The sequence below is a fragment of the Ctenopharyngodon idella genome, chromosome 10 (assembly GCF_019924925.1).
Source record: "Ctenopharyngodon idella isolate HZGC_01 chromosome 10, HZGC01, whole genome shotgun sequence".
NCBI classification, from domain to species: Eukaryota; Metazoa; Chordata; class Actinopteri; order Cypriniformes; family Xenocyprididae; genus Ctenopharyngodon; species Ctenopharyngodon idella.
The window spans coordinates 13150112-13167765 of NC_067229.1; the positions used below are offsets into that span (position 1 = coordinate 13150112).

The 17654-nt window shown below is 35.9% G+C and overlaps 1 protein-coding gene across 1 annotated transcript in view; it reads left to right on the forward strand.

The window, feature by feature from the left end:
* The window catches only part of patj (PATJ crumbs cell polarity complex component), a 117948-nt gene that overhangs the window by 51601 nt on the left and 48693 nt on the right, over positions 1 to 17654 (forward strand). The window contains 1 exon segment of the mRNA XM_051907584.1: positions 2624 to 2753. Coding sequence (XP_051763544.1) covers positions 2624 to 2753 — 130 coding nt within the window.

Sequence of the window (17654 nt, forward strand, 5' to 3'; positions counted from 1 at the left end):
ATGTTCAACATTTTCATATACAGTGTATTGTTAAACATACCCCTAACCCTAAAGTCCAAAGTATACTTCGGGCGTCCATGTTCCGCGACGGTTCGCGCACTTTCCGCATGATGTGATTTTCATCATCAGGAGGGTCCACAGAGCTCCCCCTCTCTGGACGTCATGAGTTGAGCTTGACCTAGTCCAACTTCACCTCTGTTGATCTAATAGGTTGGTAGGGTTAGGGGTTAGACCTTCTAGCTCCAACCATAACACCCAAATTACTTTGCACATGTGTGTTTATTGCCAGCGGGGGCATTAAAGGATTAGTTCACTTCAGAATTCAAATTTCCTGATAATTTACTCACCCCCATGTTATCCAAGATGTTTGTCTTTCTCTTTTCAGTTGAAAAGAAATTAAGGTTTTTGAGGAAAACATTCCAGGATTTTTCTCCATATAGTGGACTTCAACAGTTACCAATGGTTTCAAGGTCCAAACTGCAGTTTCAATGCAGCTTGGGCATTTGTGGTTAAAAAGTATATACATTATTTTTTTTATTTTTTTTTTTAGAAAATGACAGATTGTTTCCCTAGATAAGAAACTTATTCCTTGGCTGGGATCATGTAGAGCCCTTTGAAGCTGAATTGAAACTGCAATTTGGACCTTCAAACCGGGATCCAGTTTCCATTGGTTAAAATTTCAAATGAAGTTGGAAAACACTGCGTTATGATTGCAACGTGATCGGATCCCGGAAGTCCTATAGCTTTAGCCAAGCAGAATGTCATGTTACTCTGTGATCTACGCATTGTCTTATGTTGTGTTTGGGCTTATTCGAGACATGCAAAAAAAAAACACTCTGAACATTCTAGAAATCTTATAGAGACGTGTTAAAAATGAGTCAGAACACCCTAGAAATTGCATAGTGATGGACCAAAAACTACTCAGAACATTCTAGAAATTGTGTAGTGACATGTTAAAAATGACTCTGAACACCCTAGAAATCGCATAGAGATATGCTTCAAATGAATCAGAAACCCTAGCAACCACACAGAATCATGGAAAAAACACTCAGAACACCCTAGAAATTGTATAGCATCATGCAAAAAATTACTCCTACGAAATCACCCTACAAATCCCATAGCGACTACCATCTAACAACACCATAGCAACACTTTCAAAAACCTTCTCAGGAGACCCTAGCTACTTTATATCAAAGTATAGCAACACATCTGTCTACAAGAATGGACCATTGACCAATGAACTTGGGGGTCCAATAAAACCACAATCAGAAAATAGTAGGGATGCACTGATACTAGTATCGGTATCGGGCCCAATACTGCGCTTGTGTACTCATACTCATTAAAATGCTCCGATAATAACAACTGATACCACACAGCATGTACAGTACAGTGCTAGTGACAAAGAAACACTGACAACAGAGCAAACAGAGAGCAGAATGGATATATCAGAGAAGGATGTCTATGAATTAATAGAACGTGAGCTTGTCGAGCGCACATCCCTTTTTTCACAGACATCGCTGGAAAGTTTGTAGTTCGGTCGGATATGGCAATAGCATAGAAAGAAAAATGATGAGCATATTACTAACGTTAACTGAAAGTGAAGAGAGAGAGAGCGCACACTTCTGTTTCATGCTCTTGATTGCTGATCGTTCACTCAGCACACATACGTCATTCGAATTAAAACTAAATTATATGTGCAAGTAAAAACATGACCTGTTACATGATTTATGTATAACGAGTGGTTTCCTACATTATTACAGGAAGGTGGTACAGTAATCACATGACTTTTTCAAGAATATTTCTGTGCACAAACATCCGAAGCGCTCGCCCAGAAAGCTGCCTCTCAGACAGCGTGCGAATAGCCTATTAAATAGAGTTCTCTTTCATGTCTTCTTGCACTTGAACGTACAAATTCACACAAAATTATGTCAAAATGCCTGTATAGGCGTGTATCCTTGTGAAACATAGTTGCATCCCTAATAAATAGTTTGTTGAAAATCTATAGAACAGTGTGAGTTGAAGTGCCTTCATATTGAGATGTTGATGATAACTTCTGCGGTGACTTTCCACATATTATTCCCATGTCCATCTCCTGAGGCTTTTCTCCAACAATGGCAGTTTTACAATACCACTTCTCGTAATAGCCCCTTGCCTAATTTCTACCCGCTTCCATTTACAGCTTTCTTCATGCTCTTATCATCGTTCTCTCTTATTCGTGCTTTGTTGGGGTTTCTAAGTGGGTTTGCTCACCCAAATTTGAATAGAAAAGCTTTATAGAAGTAGCATAAAAGGGATCCATATGACTTGTGCACTATATTCAAAGTCTTCTGAAGTAGCTTTGTAGGAGAAACAGACGTATTATTATTTGACAACTGAATCAGTCTGATTTGTAAGCGAATCACTGGATGGGTTTTTTGAACTGGATTTAATTGAAAAGATTTGATTCAAAAGAATGATTCTCTTCAAATCATTCGCTTTTTTCTCTGTCTACAGTTTTCCCAGCAGCATTCATTTATATTCATCTGTAACTGTTTATTTGTTTGCCTGTGTCCTTTGTAGTGTCTTTCCACAGTGTGCTGCATTACTCTCTTTCTCACACACAGTCTCTTCTTTTCTCTTCAAGCATAAAGCAGGACAGACCAGTGTCCCTCCGCCCATGCGTCTCCCCCCACCCTACAGGCCCCCCAGCCAAGTGCAGGAGGAGGAGCAGGAAGAGGAAGAAGAAGAGAGGGAGGATGAAGAGCAGGCTAAAGGTGAGAGTCTGCTGATCGAGCCAATACATGCAACTAAACTGTATGTCCATTCGTCACTGGCTATGTTTGAAATTGCATACTACCATACTAGTCTACTATTTCTCTCATGTTCCATGAAGATATTTTGTAAATTTCCTACCATAAATGTATCAAAAAAAAATTTTGTGAGTGGATATGCATTGCTAAAGACTTCACTTGGACAACTTTAAAGGCAAATTGATTTTTTTTTTTTGCACCCTCAGGTTCCAGATTTTCAAATAGTTGTATCTCGGCCAAATATTGTCCTATCCTAACAAACCATACATTGATAGAAAGCTTATTTATTCATATAAAAATGTTGTGTATAAATTTTAAAAAAACTGACCCTTATGACTGGTTTTGTGGTCCAGGGTCACATATTAGGACTGTTATTTGGTTATTTAGTATAATTGTCATAATTATTCATCATCATCATAATAATAATAATAATAATAATAATAACTTATTATTATTATTATTATTAATTATGAATTATGAATTATGAATTAAGAATAAAAAGTGGTTAAATTATTAGAGAATAAATCAGTCTTGAATACATCGATATTTAATTTAATAAAAACATTAATAATAATAATAATTAATATTTGCTTAAATTGACACCCCTATCCATTATACAGTTGTACGATAAATTACAAAAAAAAAATATGTGTAGATATGTGTATTCATGGAATACAGTGTGGATTACGGCGGTCAATTCAGTGTGTATTTTAGTATACTTAATTATATCAAAATCATTATTATTATTTTTATCATTAGTAGTAGTAGTAGTAGTATTTTAATATTAAATTGTATCACACAATGCAATATATTAAAGATGACATGGGGTAATTTATTTCCATTATGATAACCAGGCTGAATTGCAGCATGGTGACGTCATGTGACTACTATATACTGTTTGAACCATTCATCATAGCGCATACATGTATTGCTATTGCACAATTTGCGCTATTATTCTATTCCAAACATAGCCAGTGTCTTAGGAAGTGACATGCAGAAACATATTATTTAAAAAAAAAAAAAAAAAAAAAAAACTGTAGCCATCCCATAAGGCGTTCTCATCACAGCGTCCCAGTACCAGATCTCATTCCCTCAGACTGAGCTGGCAGACTTTGTCATCGTCACACCGCAGCTCTAATCTCTTTCCACTTTGATGGTCCTCAATATGCTGTGCGGGCAGCGGCGTCTCCAAATCACTTTTTCATTCTTGTCCGCCACCGGTCCTTTGACTGGCTCTGTTCCTGGATGCCATCCGGAGAGCACTTCTTGTAAAATCTTGTAGTGTGAAATTGAGTCTGTGTTGAGGTGTGCTATATTTAGGAGATGATGAGTAGGATAGGGCCAATGAGTTACCAACTGGTTAGGTCCAGTTAAAGTGATATAGTGGTTGAAGATCCAGATTGGAAACTGAAGGGAGGTGGGTTTGAACCTTACAAGGGGAAATACTGTACATGACCTTTCATTATTGTGTCCATGAGTAAGACATGTTAACTTCAGGTTACACAAGGTTAAGGTTGCCGACCTTCAAGAATAATACAGAATCATTCCATAAGAAAATAGAATTGCTCATTAAATCCATACAGGATGTATTTTGTCAAGTATTTTTTGCATTTTGCTATAAATACTGAAGCGTTCTCAGCTGCTTGGATGCATTTCATTTGAGTTTCGCATAGTGTTGTTAAAGTGTCAATGTTAAAAATGACAGATTAGCATGAAAAACAAGTGGTATGTGTGTATTAGGATATTAAAATTAATCTATTTTTGCAACAAAAATGATTAAAAATACAAAGCTGCAGGCATACACTGTGACAGTGTAGCATTAGCTTCAGTTAGCATTTAGCTTCTCCATTTGTGCAACATATTATATCTTCAGTGCATGCAAATTGTTCGTAAAGTTATTTTAAATTTAAAAGGCAACATCTTGAGTACATGAAACATGGAACATAACCTTTTGAATTAGATAACTTGTTTTTCTTATTGTGTCCACCTCTTGTATAAGCAACTACCATTTAGCCAGCAAGGCTAAATAAAAAGTTTGGCAAAATCTACTTCTCAAGCTGTTACTTGCTAGATTCAGCTCATTATTTCACACATTCTCCACAATTCAGACAACAATGTGATGGTTAATGCATACAAAGCTGCAGGCATACAGTGTGACTGTGTAGCATTTAGTTTTTTTAGCATTTAGCTTCTCCATTATGTGCAACTTACTGTATCTTCAGTTCAGTTGTTCTTATAAAGTGATTTTAAATTAAAAGTCAACATCTTGAGCCTTTAAAAAAACTGTATGAATTTGAGTGCTTGAATTAGAATTGTTTTTGTTGTTGTTGTCTCAACTTCTTGTACGTATATAACCAGCTATCATTTAGCTAGCAAGGCTAAATGTAAAGTTTGACAAAGTACTACTACTTAAGCTGCTACTTGCTCATTTCTCCACGGTTCGGACAACAATATTGTAGATATTAAACACTTCTTAAGTCACTTTGGGTCAGCTAAATTCTGCCTGTGAAGCTTGTCTTCTGGTGAGTTTCTGGTATGGTGATTTTGATGTGCGTATATGTTTGTCCATGCTACCTTTCCATCTGTCAGTGATAAATTACTTTAGGTTACCTCATCAGCGGCTAAAGCACTTGCTTCTGTCAATCCAATCAAAGAATTTTTGATGGAAGTCAATACTTGAGCTTTACTGAAGGCCTCAACATGCTGAACTGCTTAAAGTTAGAGGGGTTTTTCTTTTTCCACTCCAGCGCGTTCAGGGCAACCTAGTCAGCAGTTTGCGTAATCCCTCGACATAAGAAAAGTCTGCTCGTGGATTAAGATAAGAGTAATATTGTGTCGGATTTATTGAATGTTGAATAAACACAATCTAAAAACTTTGCCTAAAACTTGTCGCAATAGGATTACGGGGCGTTTGCCTTGCAATGTAGGACATGCGATAAGACGACCTTTTATGTCAGGATTTGCTGATGCACATGCATTTTGTATTTTAAATTGCACACTATTACCAAATGGTTATTGCATAACTCATATTTGCTCTCCTGAGAATCCTTGTATGCAATTACGAATATTCTCGCATATTGTTAGCTGGACGTAGGGCTGCGTCTGCATCAGATTTATACTTGTTCAAGAATGAATGAATGCCGCCATCTGTTCGCATCTGTGGCGAAGGCAGGGGAGAAGGCTGTCTATTGTTTGAGGTTGAAACAGGGACCTTGAAGCAGCTATTTATCTCAGTTCAGAGCATCAGTCAGCCTGATGAATTTTAAAAGACTCGCAAGATGGTCAATGGAAAAATGCAATGAAGCCAAAAGGCACATTTTCTGTTCAGATCCATCTTTGGCAACATCAGTTTTAACAGTTGCGCTAAAGGAATGGTTTTGTGGTCTGGGATCCTCTGGTCTTTGTCCATCATCTGGACTTGATGTGTCACACTTGGTGAGGCAGACTAGAAATACTCCCATCTTCTTTTTGGACTCACATCCATGGACCATCTAATACATATTGCATTTTTCAGGGTATTTAGTAGTAGTAGGTCATTGGATAAAGTTGATGTTTGAGCTCCAGTGTGTCCCAGACTGAATGCTGATCAAAATCTGGCACAGTGAGACCACATCCACATCATTTACTGAGCTGAAAAACAGGAGGTGTCTATAGGGCGGTATTTCATGAGGTGTCTCTGGAGATCATATCTCCTTTAAAAGTGACTGGGTGAAAGATTCTCCATCAGTGTTTGAAGGAAAACACAACAGACCCACTCTCCATTTATTGCCAGTGAATTTCTTTTTTCCTCTCTCACCCTTGTTGATGAGGTGTTTTATATGATATTTTAATTAAAACAAAAGTGTTAAAATATTGTATTATTAAAAAAGTGGCCCTATTATGCCATTTGAAAGGTTCCTAATTCCATTTAGGATGTCTCCTACAACAGGTTTACATGCATCAAAGGTCAAAAAACACTTTAGTTTTAATATACATTGCCCCTTACCACATTTTTTCAATGATTCTCAAACGACTCGTCGGATGAATCAGTCTCTCTAAATCCCTCCTTTCCGCAAGCCTGCTCTGCTCTGATTGGCCAGATGGCCCAGTCTGTTGTGATTGGTCTACCGCTTACAGCTCCGAAGGCTTCCTAAAGCTCAGTGATTATACACACTGTAAAGACAGTAACGATGCAGTCAATTTTACCATATCAATCAAAGCGTGAGTCCGATTATGAAATATTGCAAGAACTAGTTATTCAGCCCAAACCTCCATCGCAAGGATGACTTGAGCAGGATGTTTCTCAGTGATACGCTACTCAGTTTGACATTCATTATGAGATGTTGCAACTGTAATTCCTCACCATCAGCATTTGCAAGTATATGTCCATATATAAATAAATTATATATATATATATATATATATATATATATAATATGTATATATGTGTGTATGTATGTGTGTATGTATATGTGTGTGTGTGTGTGTGTGTATGAAAGAACATATGTATATATATATTAATTCTATCTATCTGTCTATATCTCTATCTCTGTCTGTCCATCCATCCATCCATCCAGTTTAGAGTATATAATTTTAAAGTATATTTTTGTCAAAAACTGCCTAAAAATAAACATTTTGTCATCTGCATACGAGTATTACTACAGTACATTTAAGCCCACTCTTTTTGAGAAGATGGCGAGCAAGATTTTTGAGATTTGAGGGTGAACAAGACCAAAAGCCCTCACCCTGTTGATTTTATCACTAACTCTACTCATGTTCTTCACAATCTCTGATCAATCCAGTATTTCTCCTCTACTTTGCTTGTGTGCATGTATGAGTGGCCACTGCAGTCACTTCCTCTCCCTGCCTACTGTAATTACTGCTGCATGATTAATAACTCCAGTGATTCCAGGAGTCTGGCAGGCTGTCCGCTTCTCCTGCTGCGTGTATGTTCTCACACATGCGCACTCGTCTCTGTGCGCTCTAGTCTAGTATGCTGTGTGAAGCCTGTGCCGAGTGTGTCCAGGGACGGCACGTCAGTGGTTTAGTGCACTGGATTCAAATGGACTGCTGCCAAACAGCAGCTAACTATACAAGCATCACTGTCAGAGCTGCCGTCCTCCCTCTGCACCTCTATGGCTCAATCATTTAATTTCCTGTTCAGAGGGACCTCTCCTGTACTCCTGCCTTTATTTTAGCAGACATGTGACCATGATGACATCACTTCCTGTGTGTGTGTGTGTGTATATATATATATATATATATATATATATATATATATATATATATATATATATATATATATATATATTTATGTTTGCTTCAGATTTATACTTGTTCAAGAATGAATGAATGCCGCCATCTGTTCTCATCTGTGGCGAAGGCAGGGGAGAAGGCTGTCTATTGTTTGAGGTTGAAACAGGGACCTTGAAGCAGCTATTTATCTCAGTTCAGAGCATCAGTCAGCCTGATGAATTTTAAAAGACTCGCAAGATGGTCAATGGAAAAATGCAATGAAGCCAAAAGGCACATTTTCTGTTCAGATCCATCTTTGGCAACATCAGTTTTAACAGTTGCGCTAAAGGAATGGTTTTGTGGTCTGGGATCCTCTGGTCTTTGTCCATCATCTGGACTTGATGTGTCACACTTGGTGAGGCAGACTAGAAATACTCCCATCTTCCTTTTGGACTCACATCCATGGACCATCTAATACATATTGCATTTTTCAGGGTATTTAGTAGTAGTAGGTCATTGGATAAAGTTGATGTTTGAGCTCCAGTGTGTCCCAGACTGAATGCTGATCAAAATCTGGCACAGTGAGACCACATCCACAATGTGGATGAGTAAGTAATTAGTAATGGCTTTACTAATATTTATATATTATAGGGTGTCTGTTTGTGTATATGTGTGTGTATGTGTGTATATATATATATATATAATTTCTTTATTTACATCTGCTATGCCATTTATTCTGAAGAATAGCCATGCTATATTTTGATTCTATTTTTTTGTTCTTTTGATGATTAGCTGTCTGTAATGGATTGTCTGTGTGAAAGAAGGGTTTCAGAATCGCCTCCTCAGATTTCATGGAGTTGCTCAAACTGGCCCTGAATATTTCATTGGCTGCTCCAGTTTTCACGTCCAGGAGAAATCAGTCAACCTCTGAAGTCTGCATAGCATTTTGCCAAATCTATAAATCCTCCATGAGGAAAGTTGGAATCGTGCTTGAGTTTTTTTTTTTTTTTTTTACTTTTCTTAAAGCTGATCTGAAAAATTTCACTGCACAAAAAATGCTTTCAGATCAGTACACAGATGTTATAGCCTCAAACCGCACAAATAAATAAACTCACTGACCTGGTTACAGCTTTGCACCTTTATTGACCACTGATAGACACATTTTAGCCAGGCCAATAATTCTATATAATTGGCATCAGCCAATATAATGATTTGTTAAATTAATATAATCAAATAAATTAATCAGCATTTTTTTAATATTAATAAAAATAGTAATTTTTTCAAATGCTGAAAAAAATCATACAAGAATACTTGTAGTAGTAGTATTATGATTATTATTATTATTATTATTATTATTGCTGCTTTATGTAGACACTGTAGACTGATATTAGCCAGCCCAAAAATTCAATATAATTGGCATCAGCCTGTTTAAAAAAAAAAAAAAAAAAAAAAAAAATATATATATATATATATATATATATATATATATATATATATATATATATATATATATTATACACACACACACACACACACACACACACACACACACGAAAGCATTTTGAAATAATAATTTATCATTTCATTTGTAATACTAAGAATAAAACTTTTATTATTGTTGTTATTATTTGTTACGACCCAAAAATTCTTCGATTTGTCTAGGGACATTAAGGGAATGTAACATTCACGAAACTCTATAATCAAATCAAACAGTGGGCAAGTAGTGAAGAGGAGAACACCACAAGTTCAAACTGAGAAAAGACATTTATTCATTTTAACCCCCAACCAATATAACAAGAAATAGACTTTAAATGTGTTCAAAAAATATGTTTACAGTTAAAGCGTTAGTTCACCCAAAAATGAAATTTCTGTTAATTACTCACCCTCATGTCGTTCCAAATCTGTAAGACCTTCATTCATCTTCGGAACACAAATTAAAGATAGTTTTGATGAAATCCGAGAGGTTTTTTTTATCTTCCATTGAAAGCAATGAAATTACCACATTCAATGTCCAGAAAAGTAGTAAAAACATGGTTAAAATAGTCAGCGTAACTGCAGTGGTTCAACCTTAATGTTATGAAGTGATGAATACTTTTTGTGCACCAAAACAAAATAACGACTTTAACATTTTTTCCTCTTCCCTGTCAGCCTGTTAAGCAGTTGGTGCAGTGCTGCGTTTCCATGTTTATGTCCGAACGCCGGCTCATTATTGGCCGGCTCCTACGTCAGCATTACACGCATGCCTCGTGTTGCTCACATAAACGGTGTAGGCCAATACGAATTTGTTGAATAAAATTGTTATTTTTGCTTTGTTTTTGCGCACAAAAAGTATTCTCGTGGCATAAAGGTTGAACCACTGTAGTCATGTTGACTATTTTAATGATGTTTTTACTACTTTTCTGGACACTGAATGTGGTAATTTCGTTGCTTTCTAATGGAGTTAAAAAAACTACAACCTTGGATTTCATCAAAATATCTTAATTTGTGTTCTGAAGATGAACGAAGGTTTTACGGGTGTGGAACAACATGAGGGTTTAACAATAAACAAAAATAAAAAAAAGAAAACTTTGGGATAATATGGACTTACCAAATGAAATAATGAAGAGAGTGTTGCCAAATCAAATAACAAAATAAAACAAAATTCTTCTAAATAAAGGGTTTAAATCTTACCTAGAATATTCAAAACAAAAATCAAAGCAACATCTTCAGCGTGCTTCTCGCACACCCTAACTTAACTACTCTAACTAAACAAACTAAGCTTGGTGGCAACACTCCTAAACTAGTGAACTAATACGTCAAAATGAACTACATGAAGCACGATGTATGTCACGTGACATTGTACCCTGCTCTTGTCTCAAACTTACTGAACAGGTGAGCAAAGAGCACGGACACACTCAAATCAAATAACCAAAACTAAATGCAAGGGGTAGAACAAAGAATAAAGCAAATAAACAGCATAGAGGGTAACAGATCAAGCATACTTTGGGGCTACAAACATTTCAAAGAGGCGCGCACACGCACATACTGTACACAGCCCGGACCAACCCTCCTGAAAACAGATGCGACATCACCTTTTATACTTGCAGTGTGGAGGCGTCAATGGAGACTGACAGAAAAGGAAACCAATCAAGATCTAGTGGAAAACACAATGAATATAAAAACATAACTGATCGTAATATTATTAGTAGTATTAACATTATTAGTAGTAGTATTTTAAAATGTTGATTTCTCTTTTACGAGCACCTTTGAATACACTTTTTAGATATGTTTCATTCATATGCTTTTTATACTCCATCAAATATTTTCAGGTCATTTCTTCTTGTGTCTGAGCGATGAATGAAGCCTATTATAAGTCAAATCCTGTACTTAATATTCCTGGTTTTTGCGAAGGAACGTGACTCATCGCTCTAGCACATTGGCGAGCCGCCTCAGTCTTCTTCAGACCGGCCTTAATTAAGAGCCATAATGAAGCAGAGCTAATGAGAAGTATTCTCTGCAGTGTTGCTGTCAGTGTTATCTCTTCATATATGGATTAAACAAGAACGAGTGCTGAGTGATCAAGGAAACCTTACATTTACAGGTGAACTGTTTAGCTTTGTCTTCTTCTTCTGAAATATCAATGGCTATTTCTTTCTTTGTCTCTTTCAATCTCTCTTTCACCCCCTCTTCATCGTCTCATTCTTCTTGCCTTCCCTGGTTTTCTTGGCTCCAGACTGTGAGTGGCCCTTTTTTAGCGGTGGAGGGTTCAGTATAATGCACCAAACATCATTATTCATCAGACAGTCGCTGAACGCTTGACAGCTTATGTACATATATTTAAGGCAGAATGTCTTGCCTCAGCAGTCGCTGTCTGCAACGGTGGAATTTTATGAGAAGCAATGTCTCTAAAGCAGTTTGATGACCAGGGCACCATTAGAGGATCTAGTTGTCGCTAGGTGGGGGTATCGGCAGCTGTTTCGTGCTATGATCTCAATGCATCACAATATCATCATTGGATCACAACTGATACCAAATGTGCAAGAGAGACCCGTGGGATTGTTTATGTCTATAATAATTATCTATAATGTCTATGCAGTTCACTATGTTTTTGTCCAGCTTATAAAAACAACATTCAGAGTATATTCACATCCAGGGGTCCATTAAAGTACTGCAGGTGGTCTGCAGAGGATGCTGCAGAGAATTTTGTTACTTTTTTTATGACATTTCTAACTACTTTAATGGTCTGTTAAGCTTTAAATTAAATGCTATTTTGCATTGTAAATTAAATGTGATATTACATTATTTTATTACATTTTTGATTACATTTTATATTAAATATTATACACCAAATTATTTTATTGAATTCAATTTTATTTTAACATTCTTAAAGCTACAATATGTAGATTTTTCACCGCTAGAGGTCGCCTATTCAAAACAAAGGCGTAGCTTGATGATGCCAAGTTTGAGCGCGGATTCTTGGGAGATGTCGTCTTCAGTTCACAGCCGTTGGAAAAGAATCGGGACGGGACTCAGGCAGAAATCATGTTCATGGATGAGATTATTAATGTTACTGTAGTATGAAGCAGCGCAGGGCCGAGTGATGTTGGAGCTGAACGAGGCCGCTGGAGCGATTGCTAATGAGAGACGAACGCGTCACGCCTCGCAAGCAGTGGAGCTCTTATTATGCTGCAGTCGCTGCTTCCTCTTCTTCCGGCCAAGCGCATGAGGTAACACAGCGCTGTTTATCATATTAGAGACATTTTACTGTGTTGAAAATTATGTTATAACGTTACTCTGAGCGTTCGCTCGGCAGCTGCTGTGAGACACTTGTTGCACACTGAAGTAAACTAGATCGATTTTAGAATATCATTAATAAGATGGCTTGTGTTGAAAATTAAATGGCATGCAAATAATTTTAAAACGTATTGTATAATGGAGAAAATGCTGTATTAGCCATTTGACAAAATAGTTTTTCTCTGGAGCATGGTAAAAGCATGGTACTCTCGGAAAATCAAGAGAACTAGATTTAAACAATAAGACTAAACGTGTTGATCTATATATCAATAATTTGTTTTCTGTCTATAAATGTAACCAAACAGTTGTTCCCTTGTCTAATAAAACATGTAATATATTAAAGCTTCTTTGGTGTTTCCATGGTTTCTACAAAATAAAACCGGAAACCGAGGGTAAGCGGATATGATGCCATTGATAGGCATCTCCCGTACACATCCCGTATCCTTGTTTAAAATCCTGATTTTCTCACGATTTATAAATTGTCAACTGAACAAAATCTAAAACACTGGCTTTTACTACAAAAATTTTACATATTGTGCCTTTAAATTTTATATTAAACTAATAAAATGAAATTTATAATGTATTATAGGAGAATTTAAATTCAAATAAAAAGTTATATTACATTTTAAATTAAATGTTATATTACTTTGTAAATTAAATATTACATTATGAATCAAAATATTTTTATTAAATTAATGTTTAAATATATAATGGATATATATTTAAATACATATTTAATATATAATATATTATGGAAATAACTTTTAATGAACTATTGTAAGAAAAAGAATTAAAATACATCGATAAATGTTTTTTTTGTTTTTTGTTTTTTTTTGGCACAGCCTTACGATCGACCTTATGTGCTTTAGTTTTGATAATTTTTTATTAGTTGTAATTAAATTTGTGTGTGTGTGTACGCTGTGGGGATAAAATGTCCCCACAAGGGTAGTAATACCATAAATTTTTTATCTTGTGGGGACATTTTTTGGACCCAAAGAGGAAAACAGCTTATAAATCAAACTAAATCATTTTTGGTTTTTTTGTTTGTTTGTTTGTTTGTTTGTGTTTTTGAAAATGTAAACATACAAAAAGTTTTCTATGAGAGTTGTGTTTAGGGGTAAGGTTAGGATAGAATATACAGTTTGTACAGTATAAAAATCATTAAGTCTATGGAAGGTCATAAAACATGGAAACCCAACGTGTGTGTGTGTGTGTACATACAGTATATGTATATATCAGCATTATTTCTGCATTCTGCGCCTGGCTCACTAGATATACACTTTGCCCAATGAAAAACCCATATCAGTCCACTTCTAATGTTTAGAAAATGCACCAGTGTGAAAATGACTACACACTATTACTGACTATTAGGACCTGCTAACCTCGATGCAGCTAGCATAAGCCCTGACAGAACGCATTAGACATATTAAAGAAGGTAAAAAATAATGTGTGTTTTTGTTTTGCAGGCTAGAGAAGCTGATTGTATGGCCAGGGATTCTCCAATTGTAATCTGTATTCTCATCACGAGAGCTGAGGAATAAGAAAGCGTCAAGGACTTCTCTTTTCTGTCGTTTCCTCGTTGCTTCTGTTCTGTGGGAGCTGGTGAGAGTTGATGTGTCTTTCATGGGCCGAGAGGCTGTTGAATGTAGAGCGGTCTTAAGGTGTTTGTATGCCTTCTTGCTTGGTGATCAAGGTTGGTTGCATCACGTTTATAGTGCGTGTTGTGCATTTTCTGTTGAGCGTTTCTTGGTGTGGCTTCTTTGGTTTTCGGTGATGTCTTGCTGTCTTCTCATTTGGTTCAGTTTGGTCTCTTCATGTTCAGAGCTTTGCGGTTTCTCTTGATAGGCGATCGCCATCCGTACACTTGTTCATACCCTGCTGAAAAAATCAGCATGTTTTTGCTGGTCAAGCTAGTTAAGAAGCTCAGATGGAACATCAAAACACCAGTGCTGGCCATTTCAACAGGGAATTTTATCTATAATTATCTTTTATATAAATCAGCAAAAATAATCAGTATTTTTGATTGACTTATCCAATGTTACCATCAAATTACCTCAACGAAATTGGACAAACTTCCTTTGTGCTTTCTCTTTTCTCACTTTAACTTCTTTGTTACATTTATTTTATTTATTCATTTTTGTATCTTTTGTGGAAATCAGCAGAAATACTGATATAGATTTTGAAATGTCTTAAATCTAAAGAAGTTACATTTTAAAAATAAAGGTTCCAAAAGGGGTTTTCATGGCGATGACATAGAAGAACCATTTTTGGTTCCCCAAAGAACCTTTCACTGAACAGCTCTTAAAAGAACCATATTTCTTACTGTGAAGAATATTTGAATAATCCACTATAAAGAACCTTTTGTACAATGGAAAGGTTCCATGGATGTTGAAGGTTCTTTATGGAACCATTGATGTCAATGAAGAACCTTTATTTTTAAGAGTGTACCACTGTGGATTTGGGCAAAATATCTATTTATTTCTCTTTTTATGAATACAAATTTATTGAATAAAATTGAATGCATTTAATAATATTTTCCATTGTAATGTTTTGAAGTACAATAATTTATTTTCACATTATTAAAGACTTATTTTTATTCATATTTGCATTGCATGTTTGCAAAGCACATTGTAATAAACCATTTTACCTCACATCAGCTTGTGGTCTTTAAAAGTTCTTCATAAGTAAGCGAAATGGTCTTTTTCCCTTTCAAAGTCTACATTTTTGTGTTCTAAACACGTTGCATCTCATACGGGAGAGGCTGGTTTGAATCCAGCCTGCGTCCCATCCCTCCCCAGTCTCTGTCAATAACAGGTGTTCATCGTTTCACTTTCCAAGCACCTGCTTGAGAATGCCAACCACGCCATTATATTTTTCCCTTCAAGTTGACGTGTGAGTGACAGACCTCTTCCCAATGCGATTTTTGGTTTAGCAGGACGCCATGTCACAGGAGTGAGATAGGAGAAGTAAGAAAGAGGACTGGCAGAAACCTCTAAAGAGTCCCACATGAGAAGGCGGCACTCAATGGGCTGGAGTTTACACAGGGGACTCTCACACACAAAGGCCCTGTCAATCAACATAGCCCATCCATCATTTATACAAAACATCTCCGCTTAGAAATACAAAAAATAACCGTTTCATTTTTAGAGTTTTCACGGCTTTTAAAATTCTGTCATTCATTACCCTCACGTCGTTTCACACACGGAAGATCTTCGTTCATCTTCGGAACACAAATTAAGATATTTTTGATCAAATCTGATGGCTCAGTGAGACCTCCGTTGACAGCAAAATAATGAACACTTTCAATGCCCAGAAAGCTACTAAAGACATATTTAAAACAGTTAATGTGACTACAGTGGTTCAATCTTAATGTTATGAAGCAACAAGAATACTTTTTGTGCACCAAAAAAACAAAATAAAGACTTTATTCAACAGTATCTAGTGATGGCCATTTTCAGAACACTGCTTCATGAAGCTTCGAAGCTTTACAAATCTTTTGTTTCGAATCTGTAGTTCGGAGCGTGTATCAAACTGCCAAAGTCACACCCCCCAGTGGTGAACCATTGAAATTTCGAAATACTTATGATGTAACAAAGCCTAGTTTACTGAAATCATGTGACTTTGGCAGTTTGATACATGCTCCGAACCACTGATTCGACACAAAATATTTGTGAAGCTTCGAAGCTTCATGAAGCAGTGTTTTGAAATCGCCCATCACTAGATATTGTTAAATCAAGTCGTTATTTTGTTTTTTTAGCGCACAAAAAGTATTCTCGTCGCTTCATAACATTAAGGTTGAACGACTGTAGTCACATGGACTGTTTTAAATATGTCTTTAGTAGCTTTCTGGCGATCTGAAAGTGGTAATTATCTTGCTGGCAATGCAGGCCTCACTGAGCCATCGGATTTTATCAAAAATATCTTAATTTGTGTTCTGAAGATGAACGAAGGTCTTACATGTGTGGAACAACATGAGGGTGAGTAATTAATGACAGGGTTAGGTGAACTAACCCTTTAAACAATTCAATACATGCTAAATTCAATCAACCACTTTTGTGACAATTTTGATCACCACAGAAATTAAATTTATTTTGCCTCACGATTACAGTGATGTACTAGACGTTCGACCTAGAATGGTAGTCAAAAATTTATTTATACATCTTTGCACAGCAATTTAAAGTAATTATACTTTATTTAATGTAAGTGCTTTACTGTAATTGTGATTTTTACTTTTTTGATTACCATAGAAAATAATGTCCTTTTATGTAAGAAAACCAAAAAAGTAACAATCATCATGGTTTCAGGACGGCACTAAAAGTTCGTCCAACTACAGCAGTAGCAAAAAATATGATTTACACAACTTTTCATCTCAAATAATGTTTTCTTGATATATTCATTTAATAATTATATTTCTTCAGTATATAATTGTTATAATTAATGTAAGTGCATCAACAAATTATTTTTCAATTTAAACTGAATCAATTCAAACTGTTTACAAAAGTGGATTACTGTAATTGATTTTTGTTTTTATGTATTTATTTTTAAAGGGTTAGTTCATCCAAAAATGAAAATTCTGTCATTAATTACTCACCCTCATGTCGTCCCAAACCGGTAAGACCTTTGTTCATCTTCGGAACACAAATTAAGATATTTAAAGAAATTAATACATTTTAACTACAATGCATACAGTGCAATACTTTTTTTTTTTCAACATTATTTTCCGTAGTAATCAACAACAAATGCTGTTGTTTGAGCTTTAAGTTTGTACTGAACCCAAAAAATTTCTTTGAACTGATTCGGTTGCCCTTTAGCTCTTCTGTGAAGATCCTAATGGAACTGCGAGCCAATGATTCTGCTGGAAGCGAAACGAGATTATTA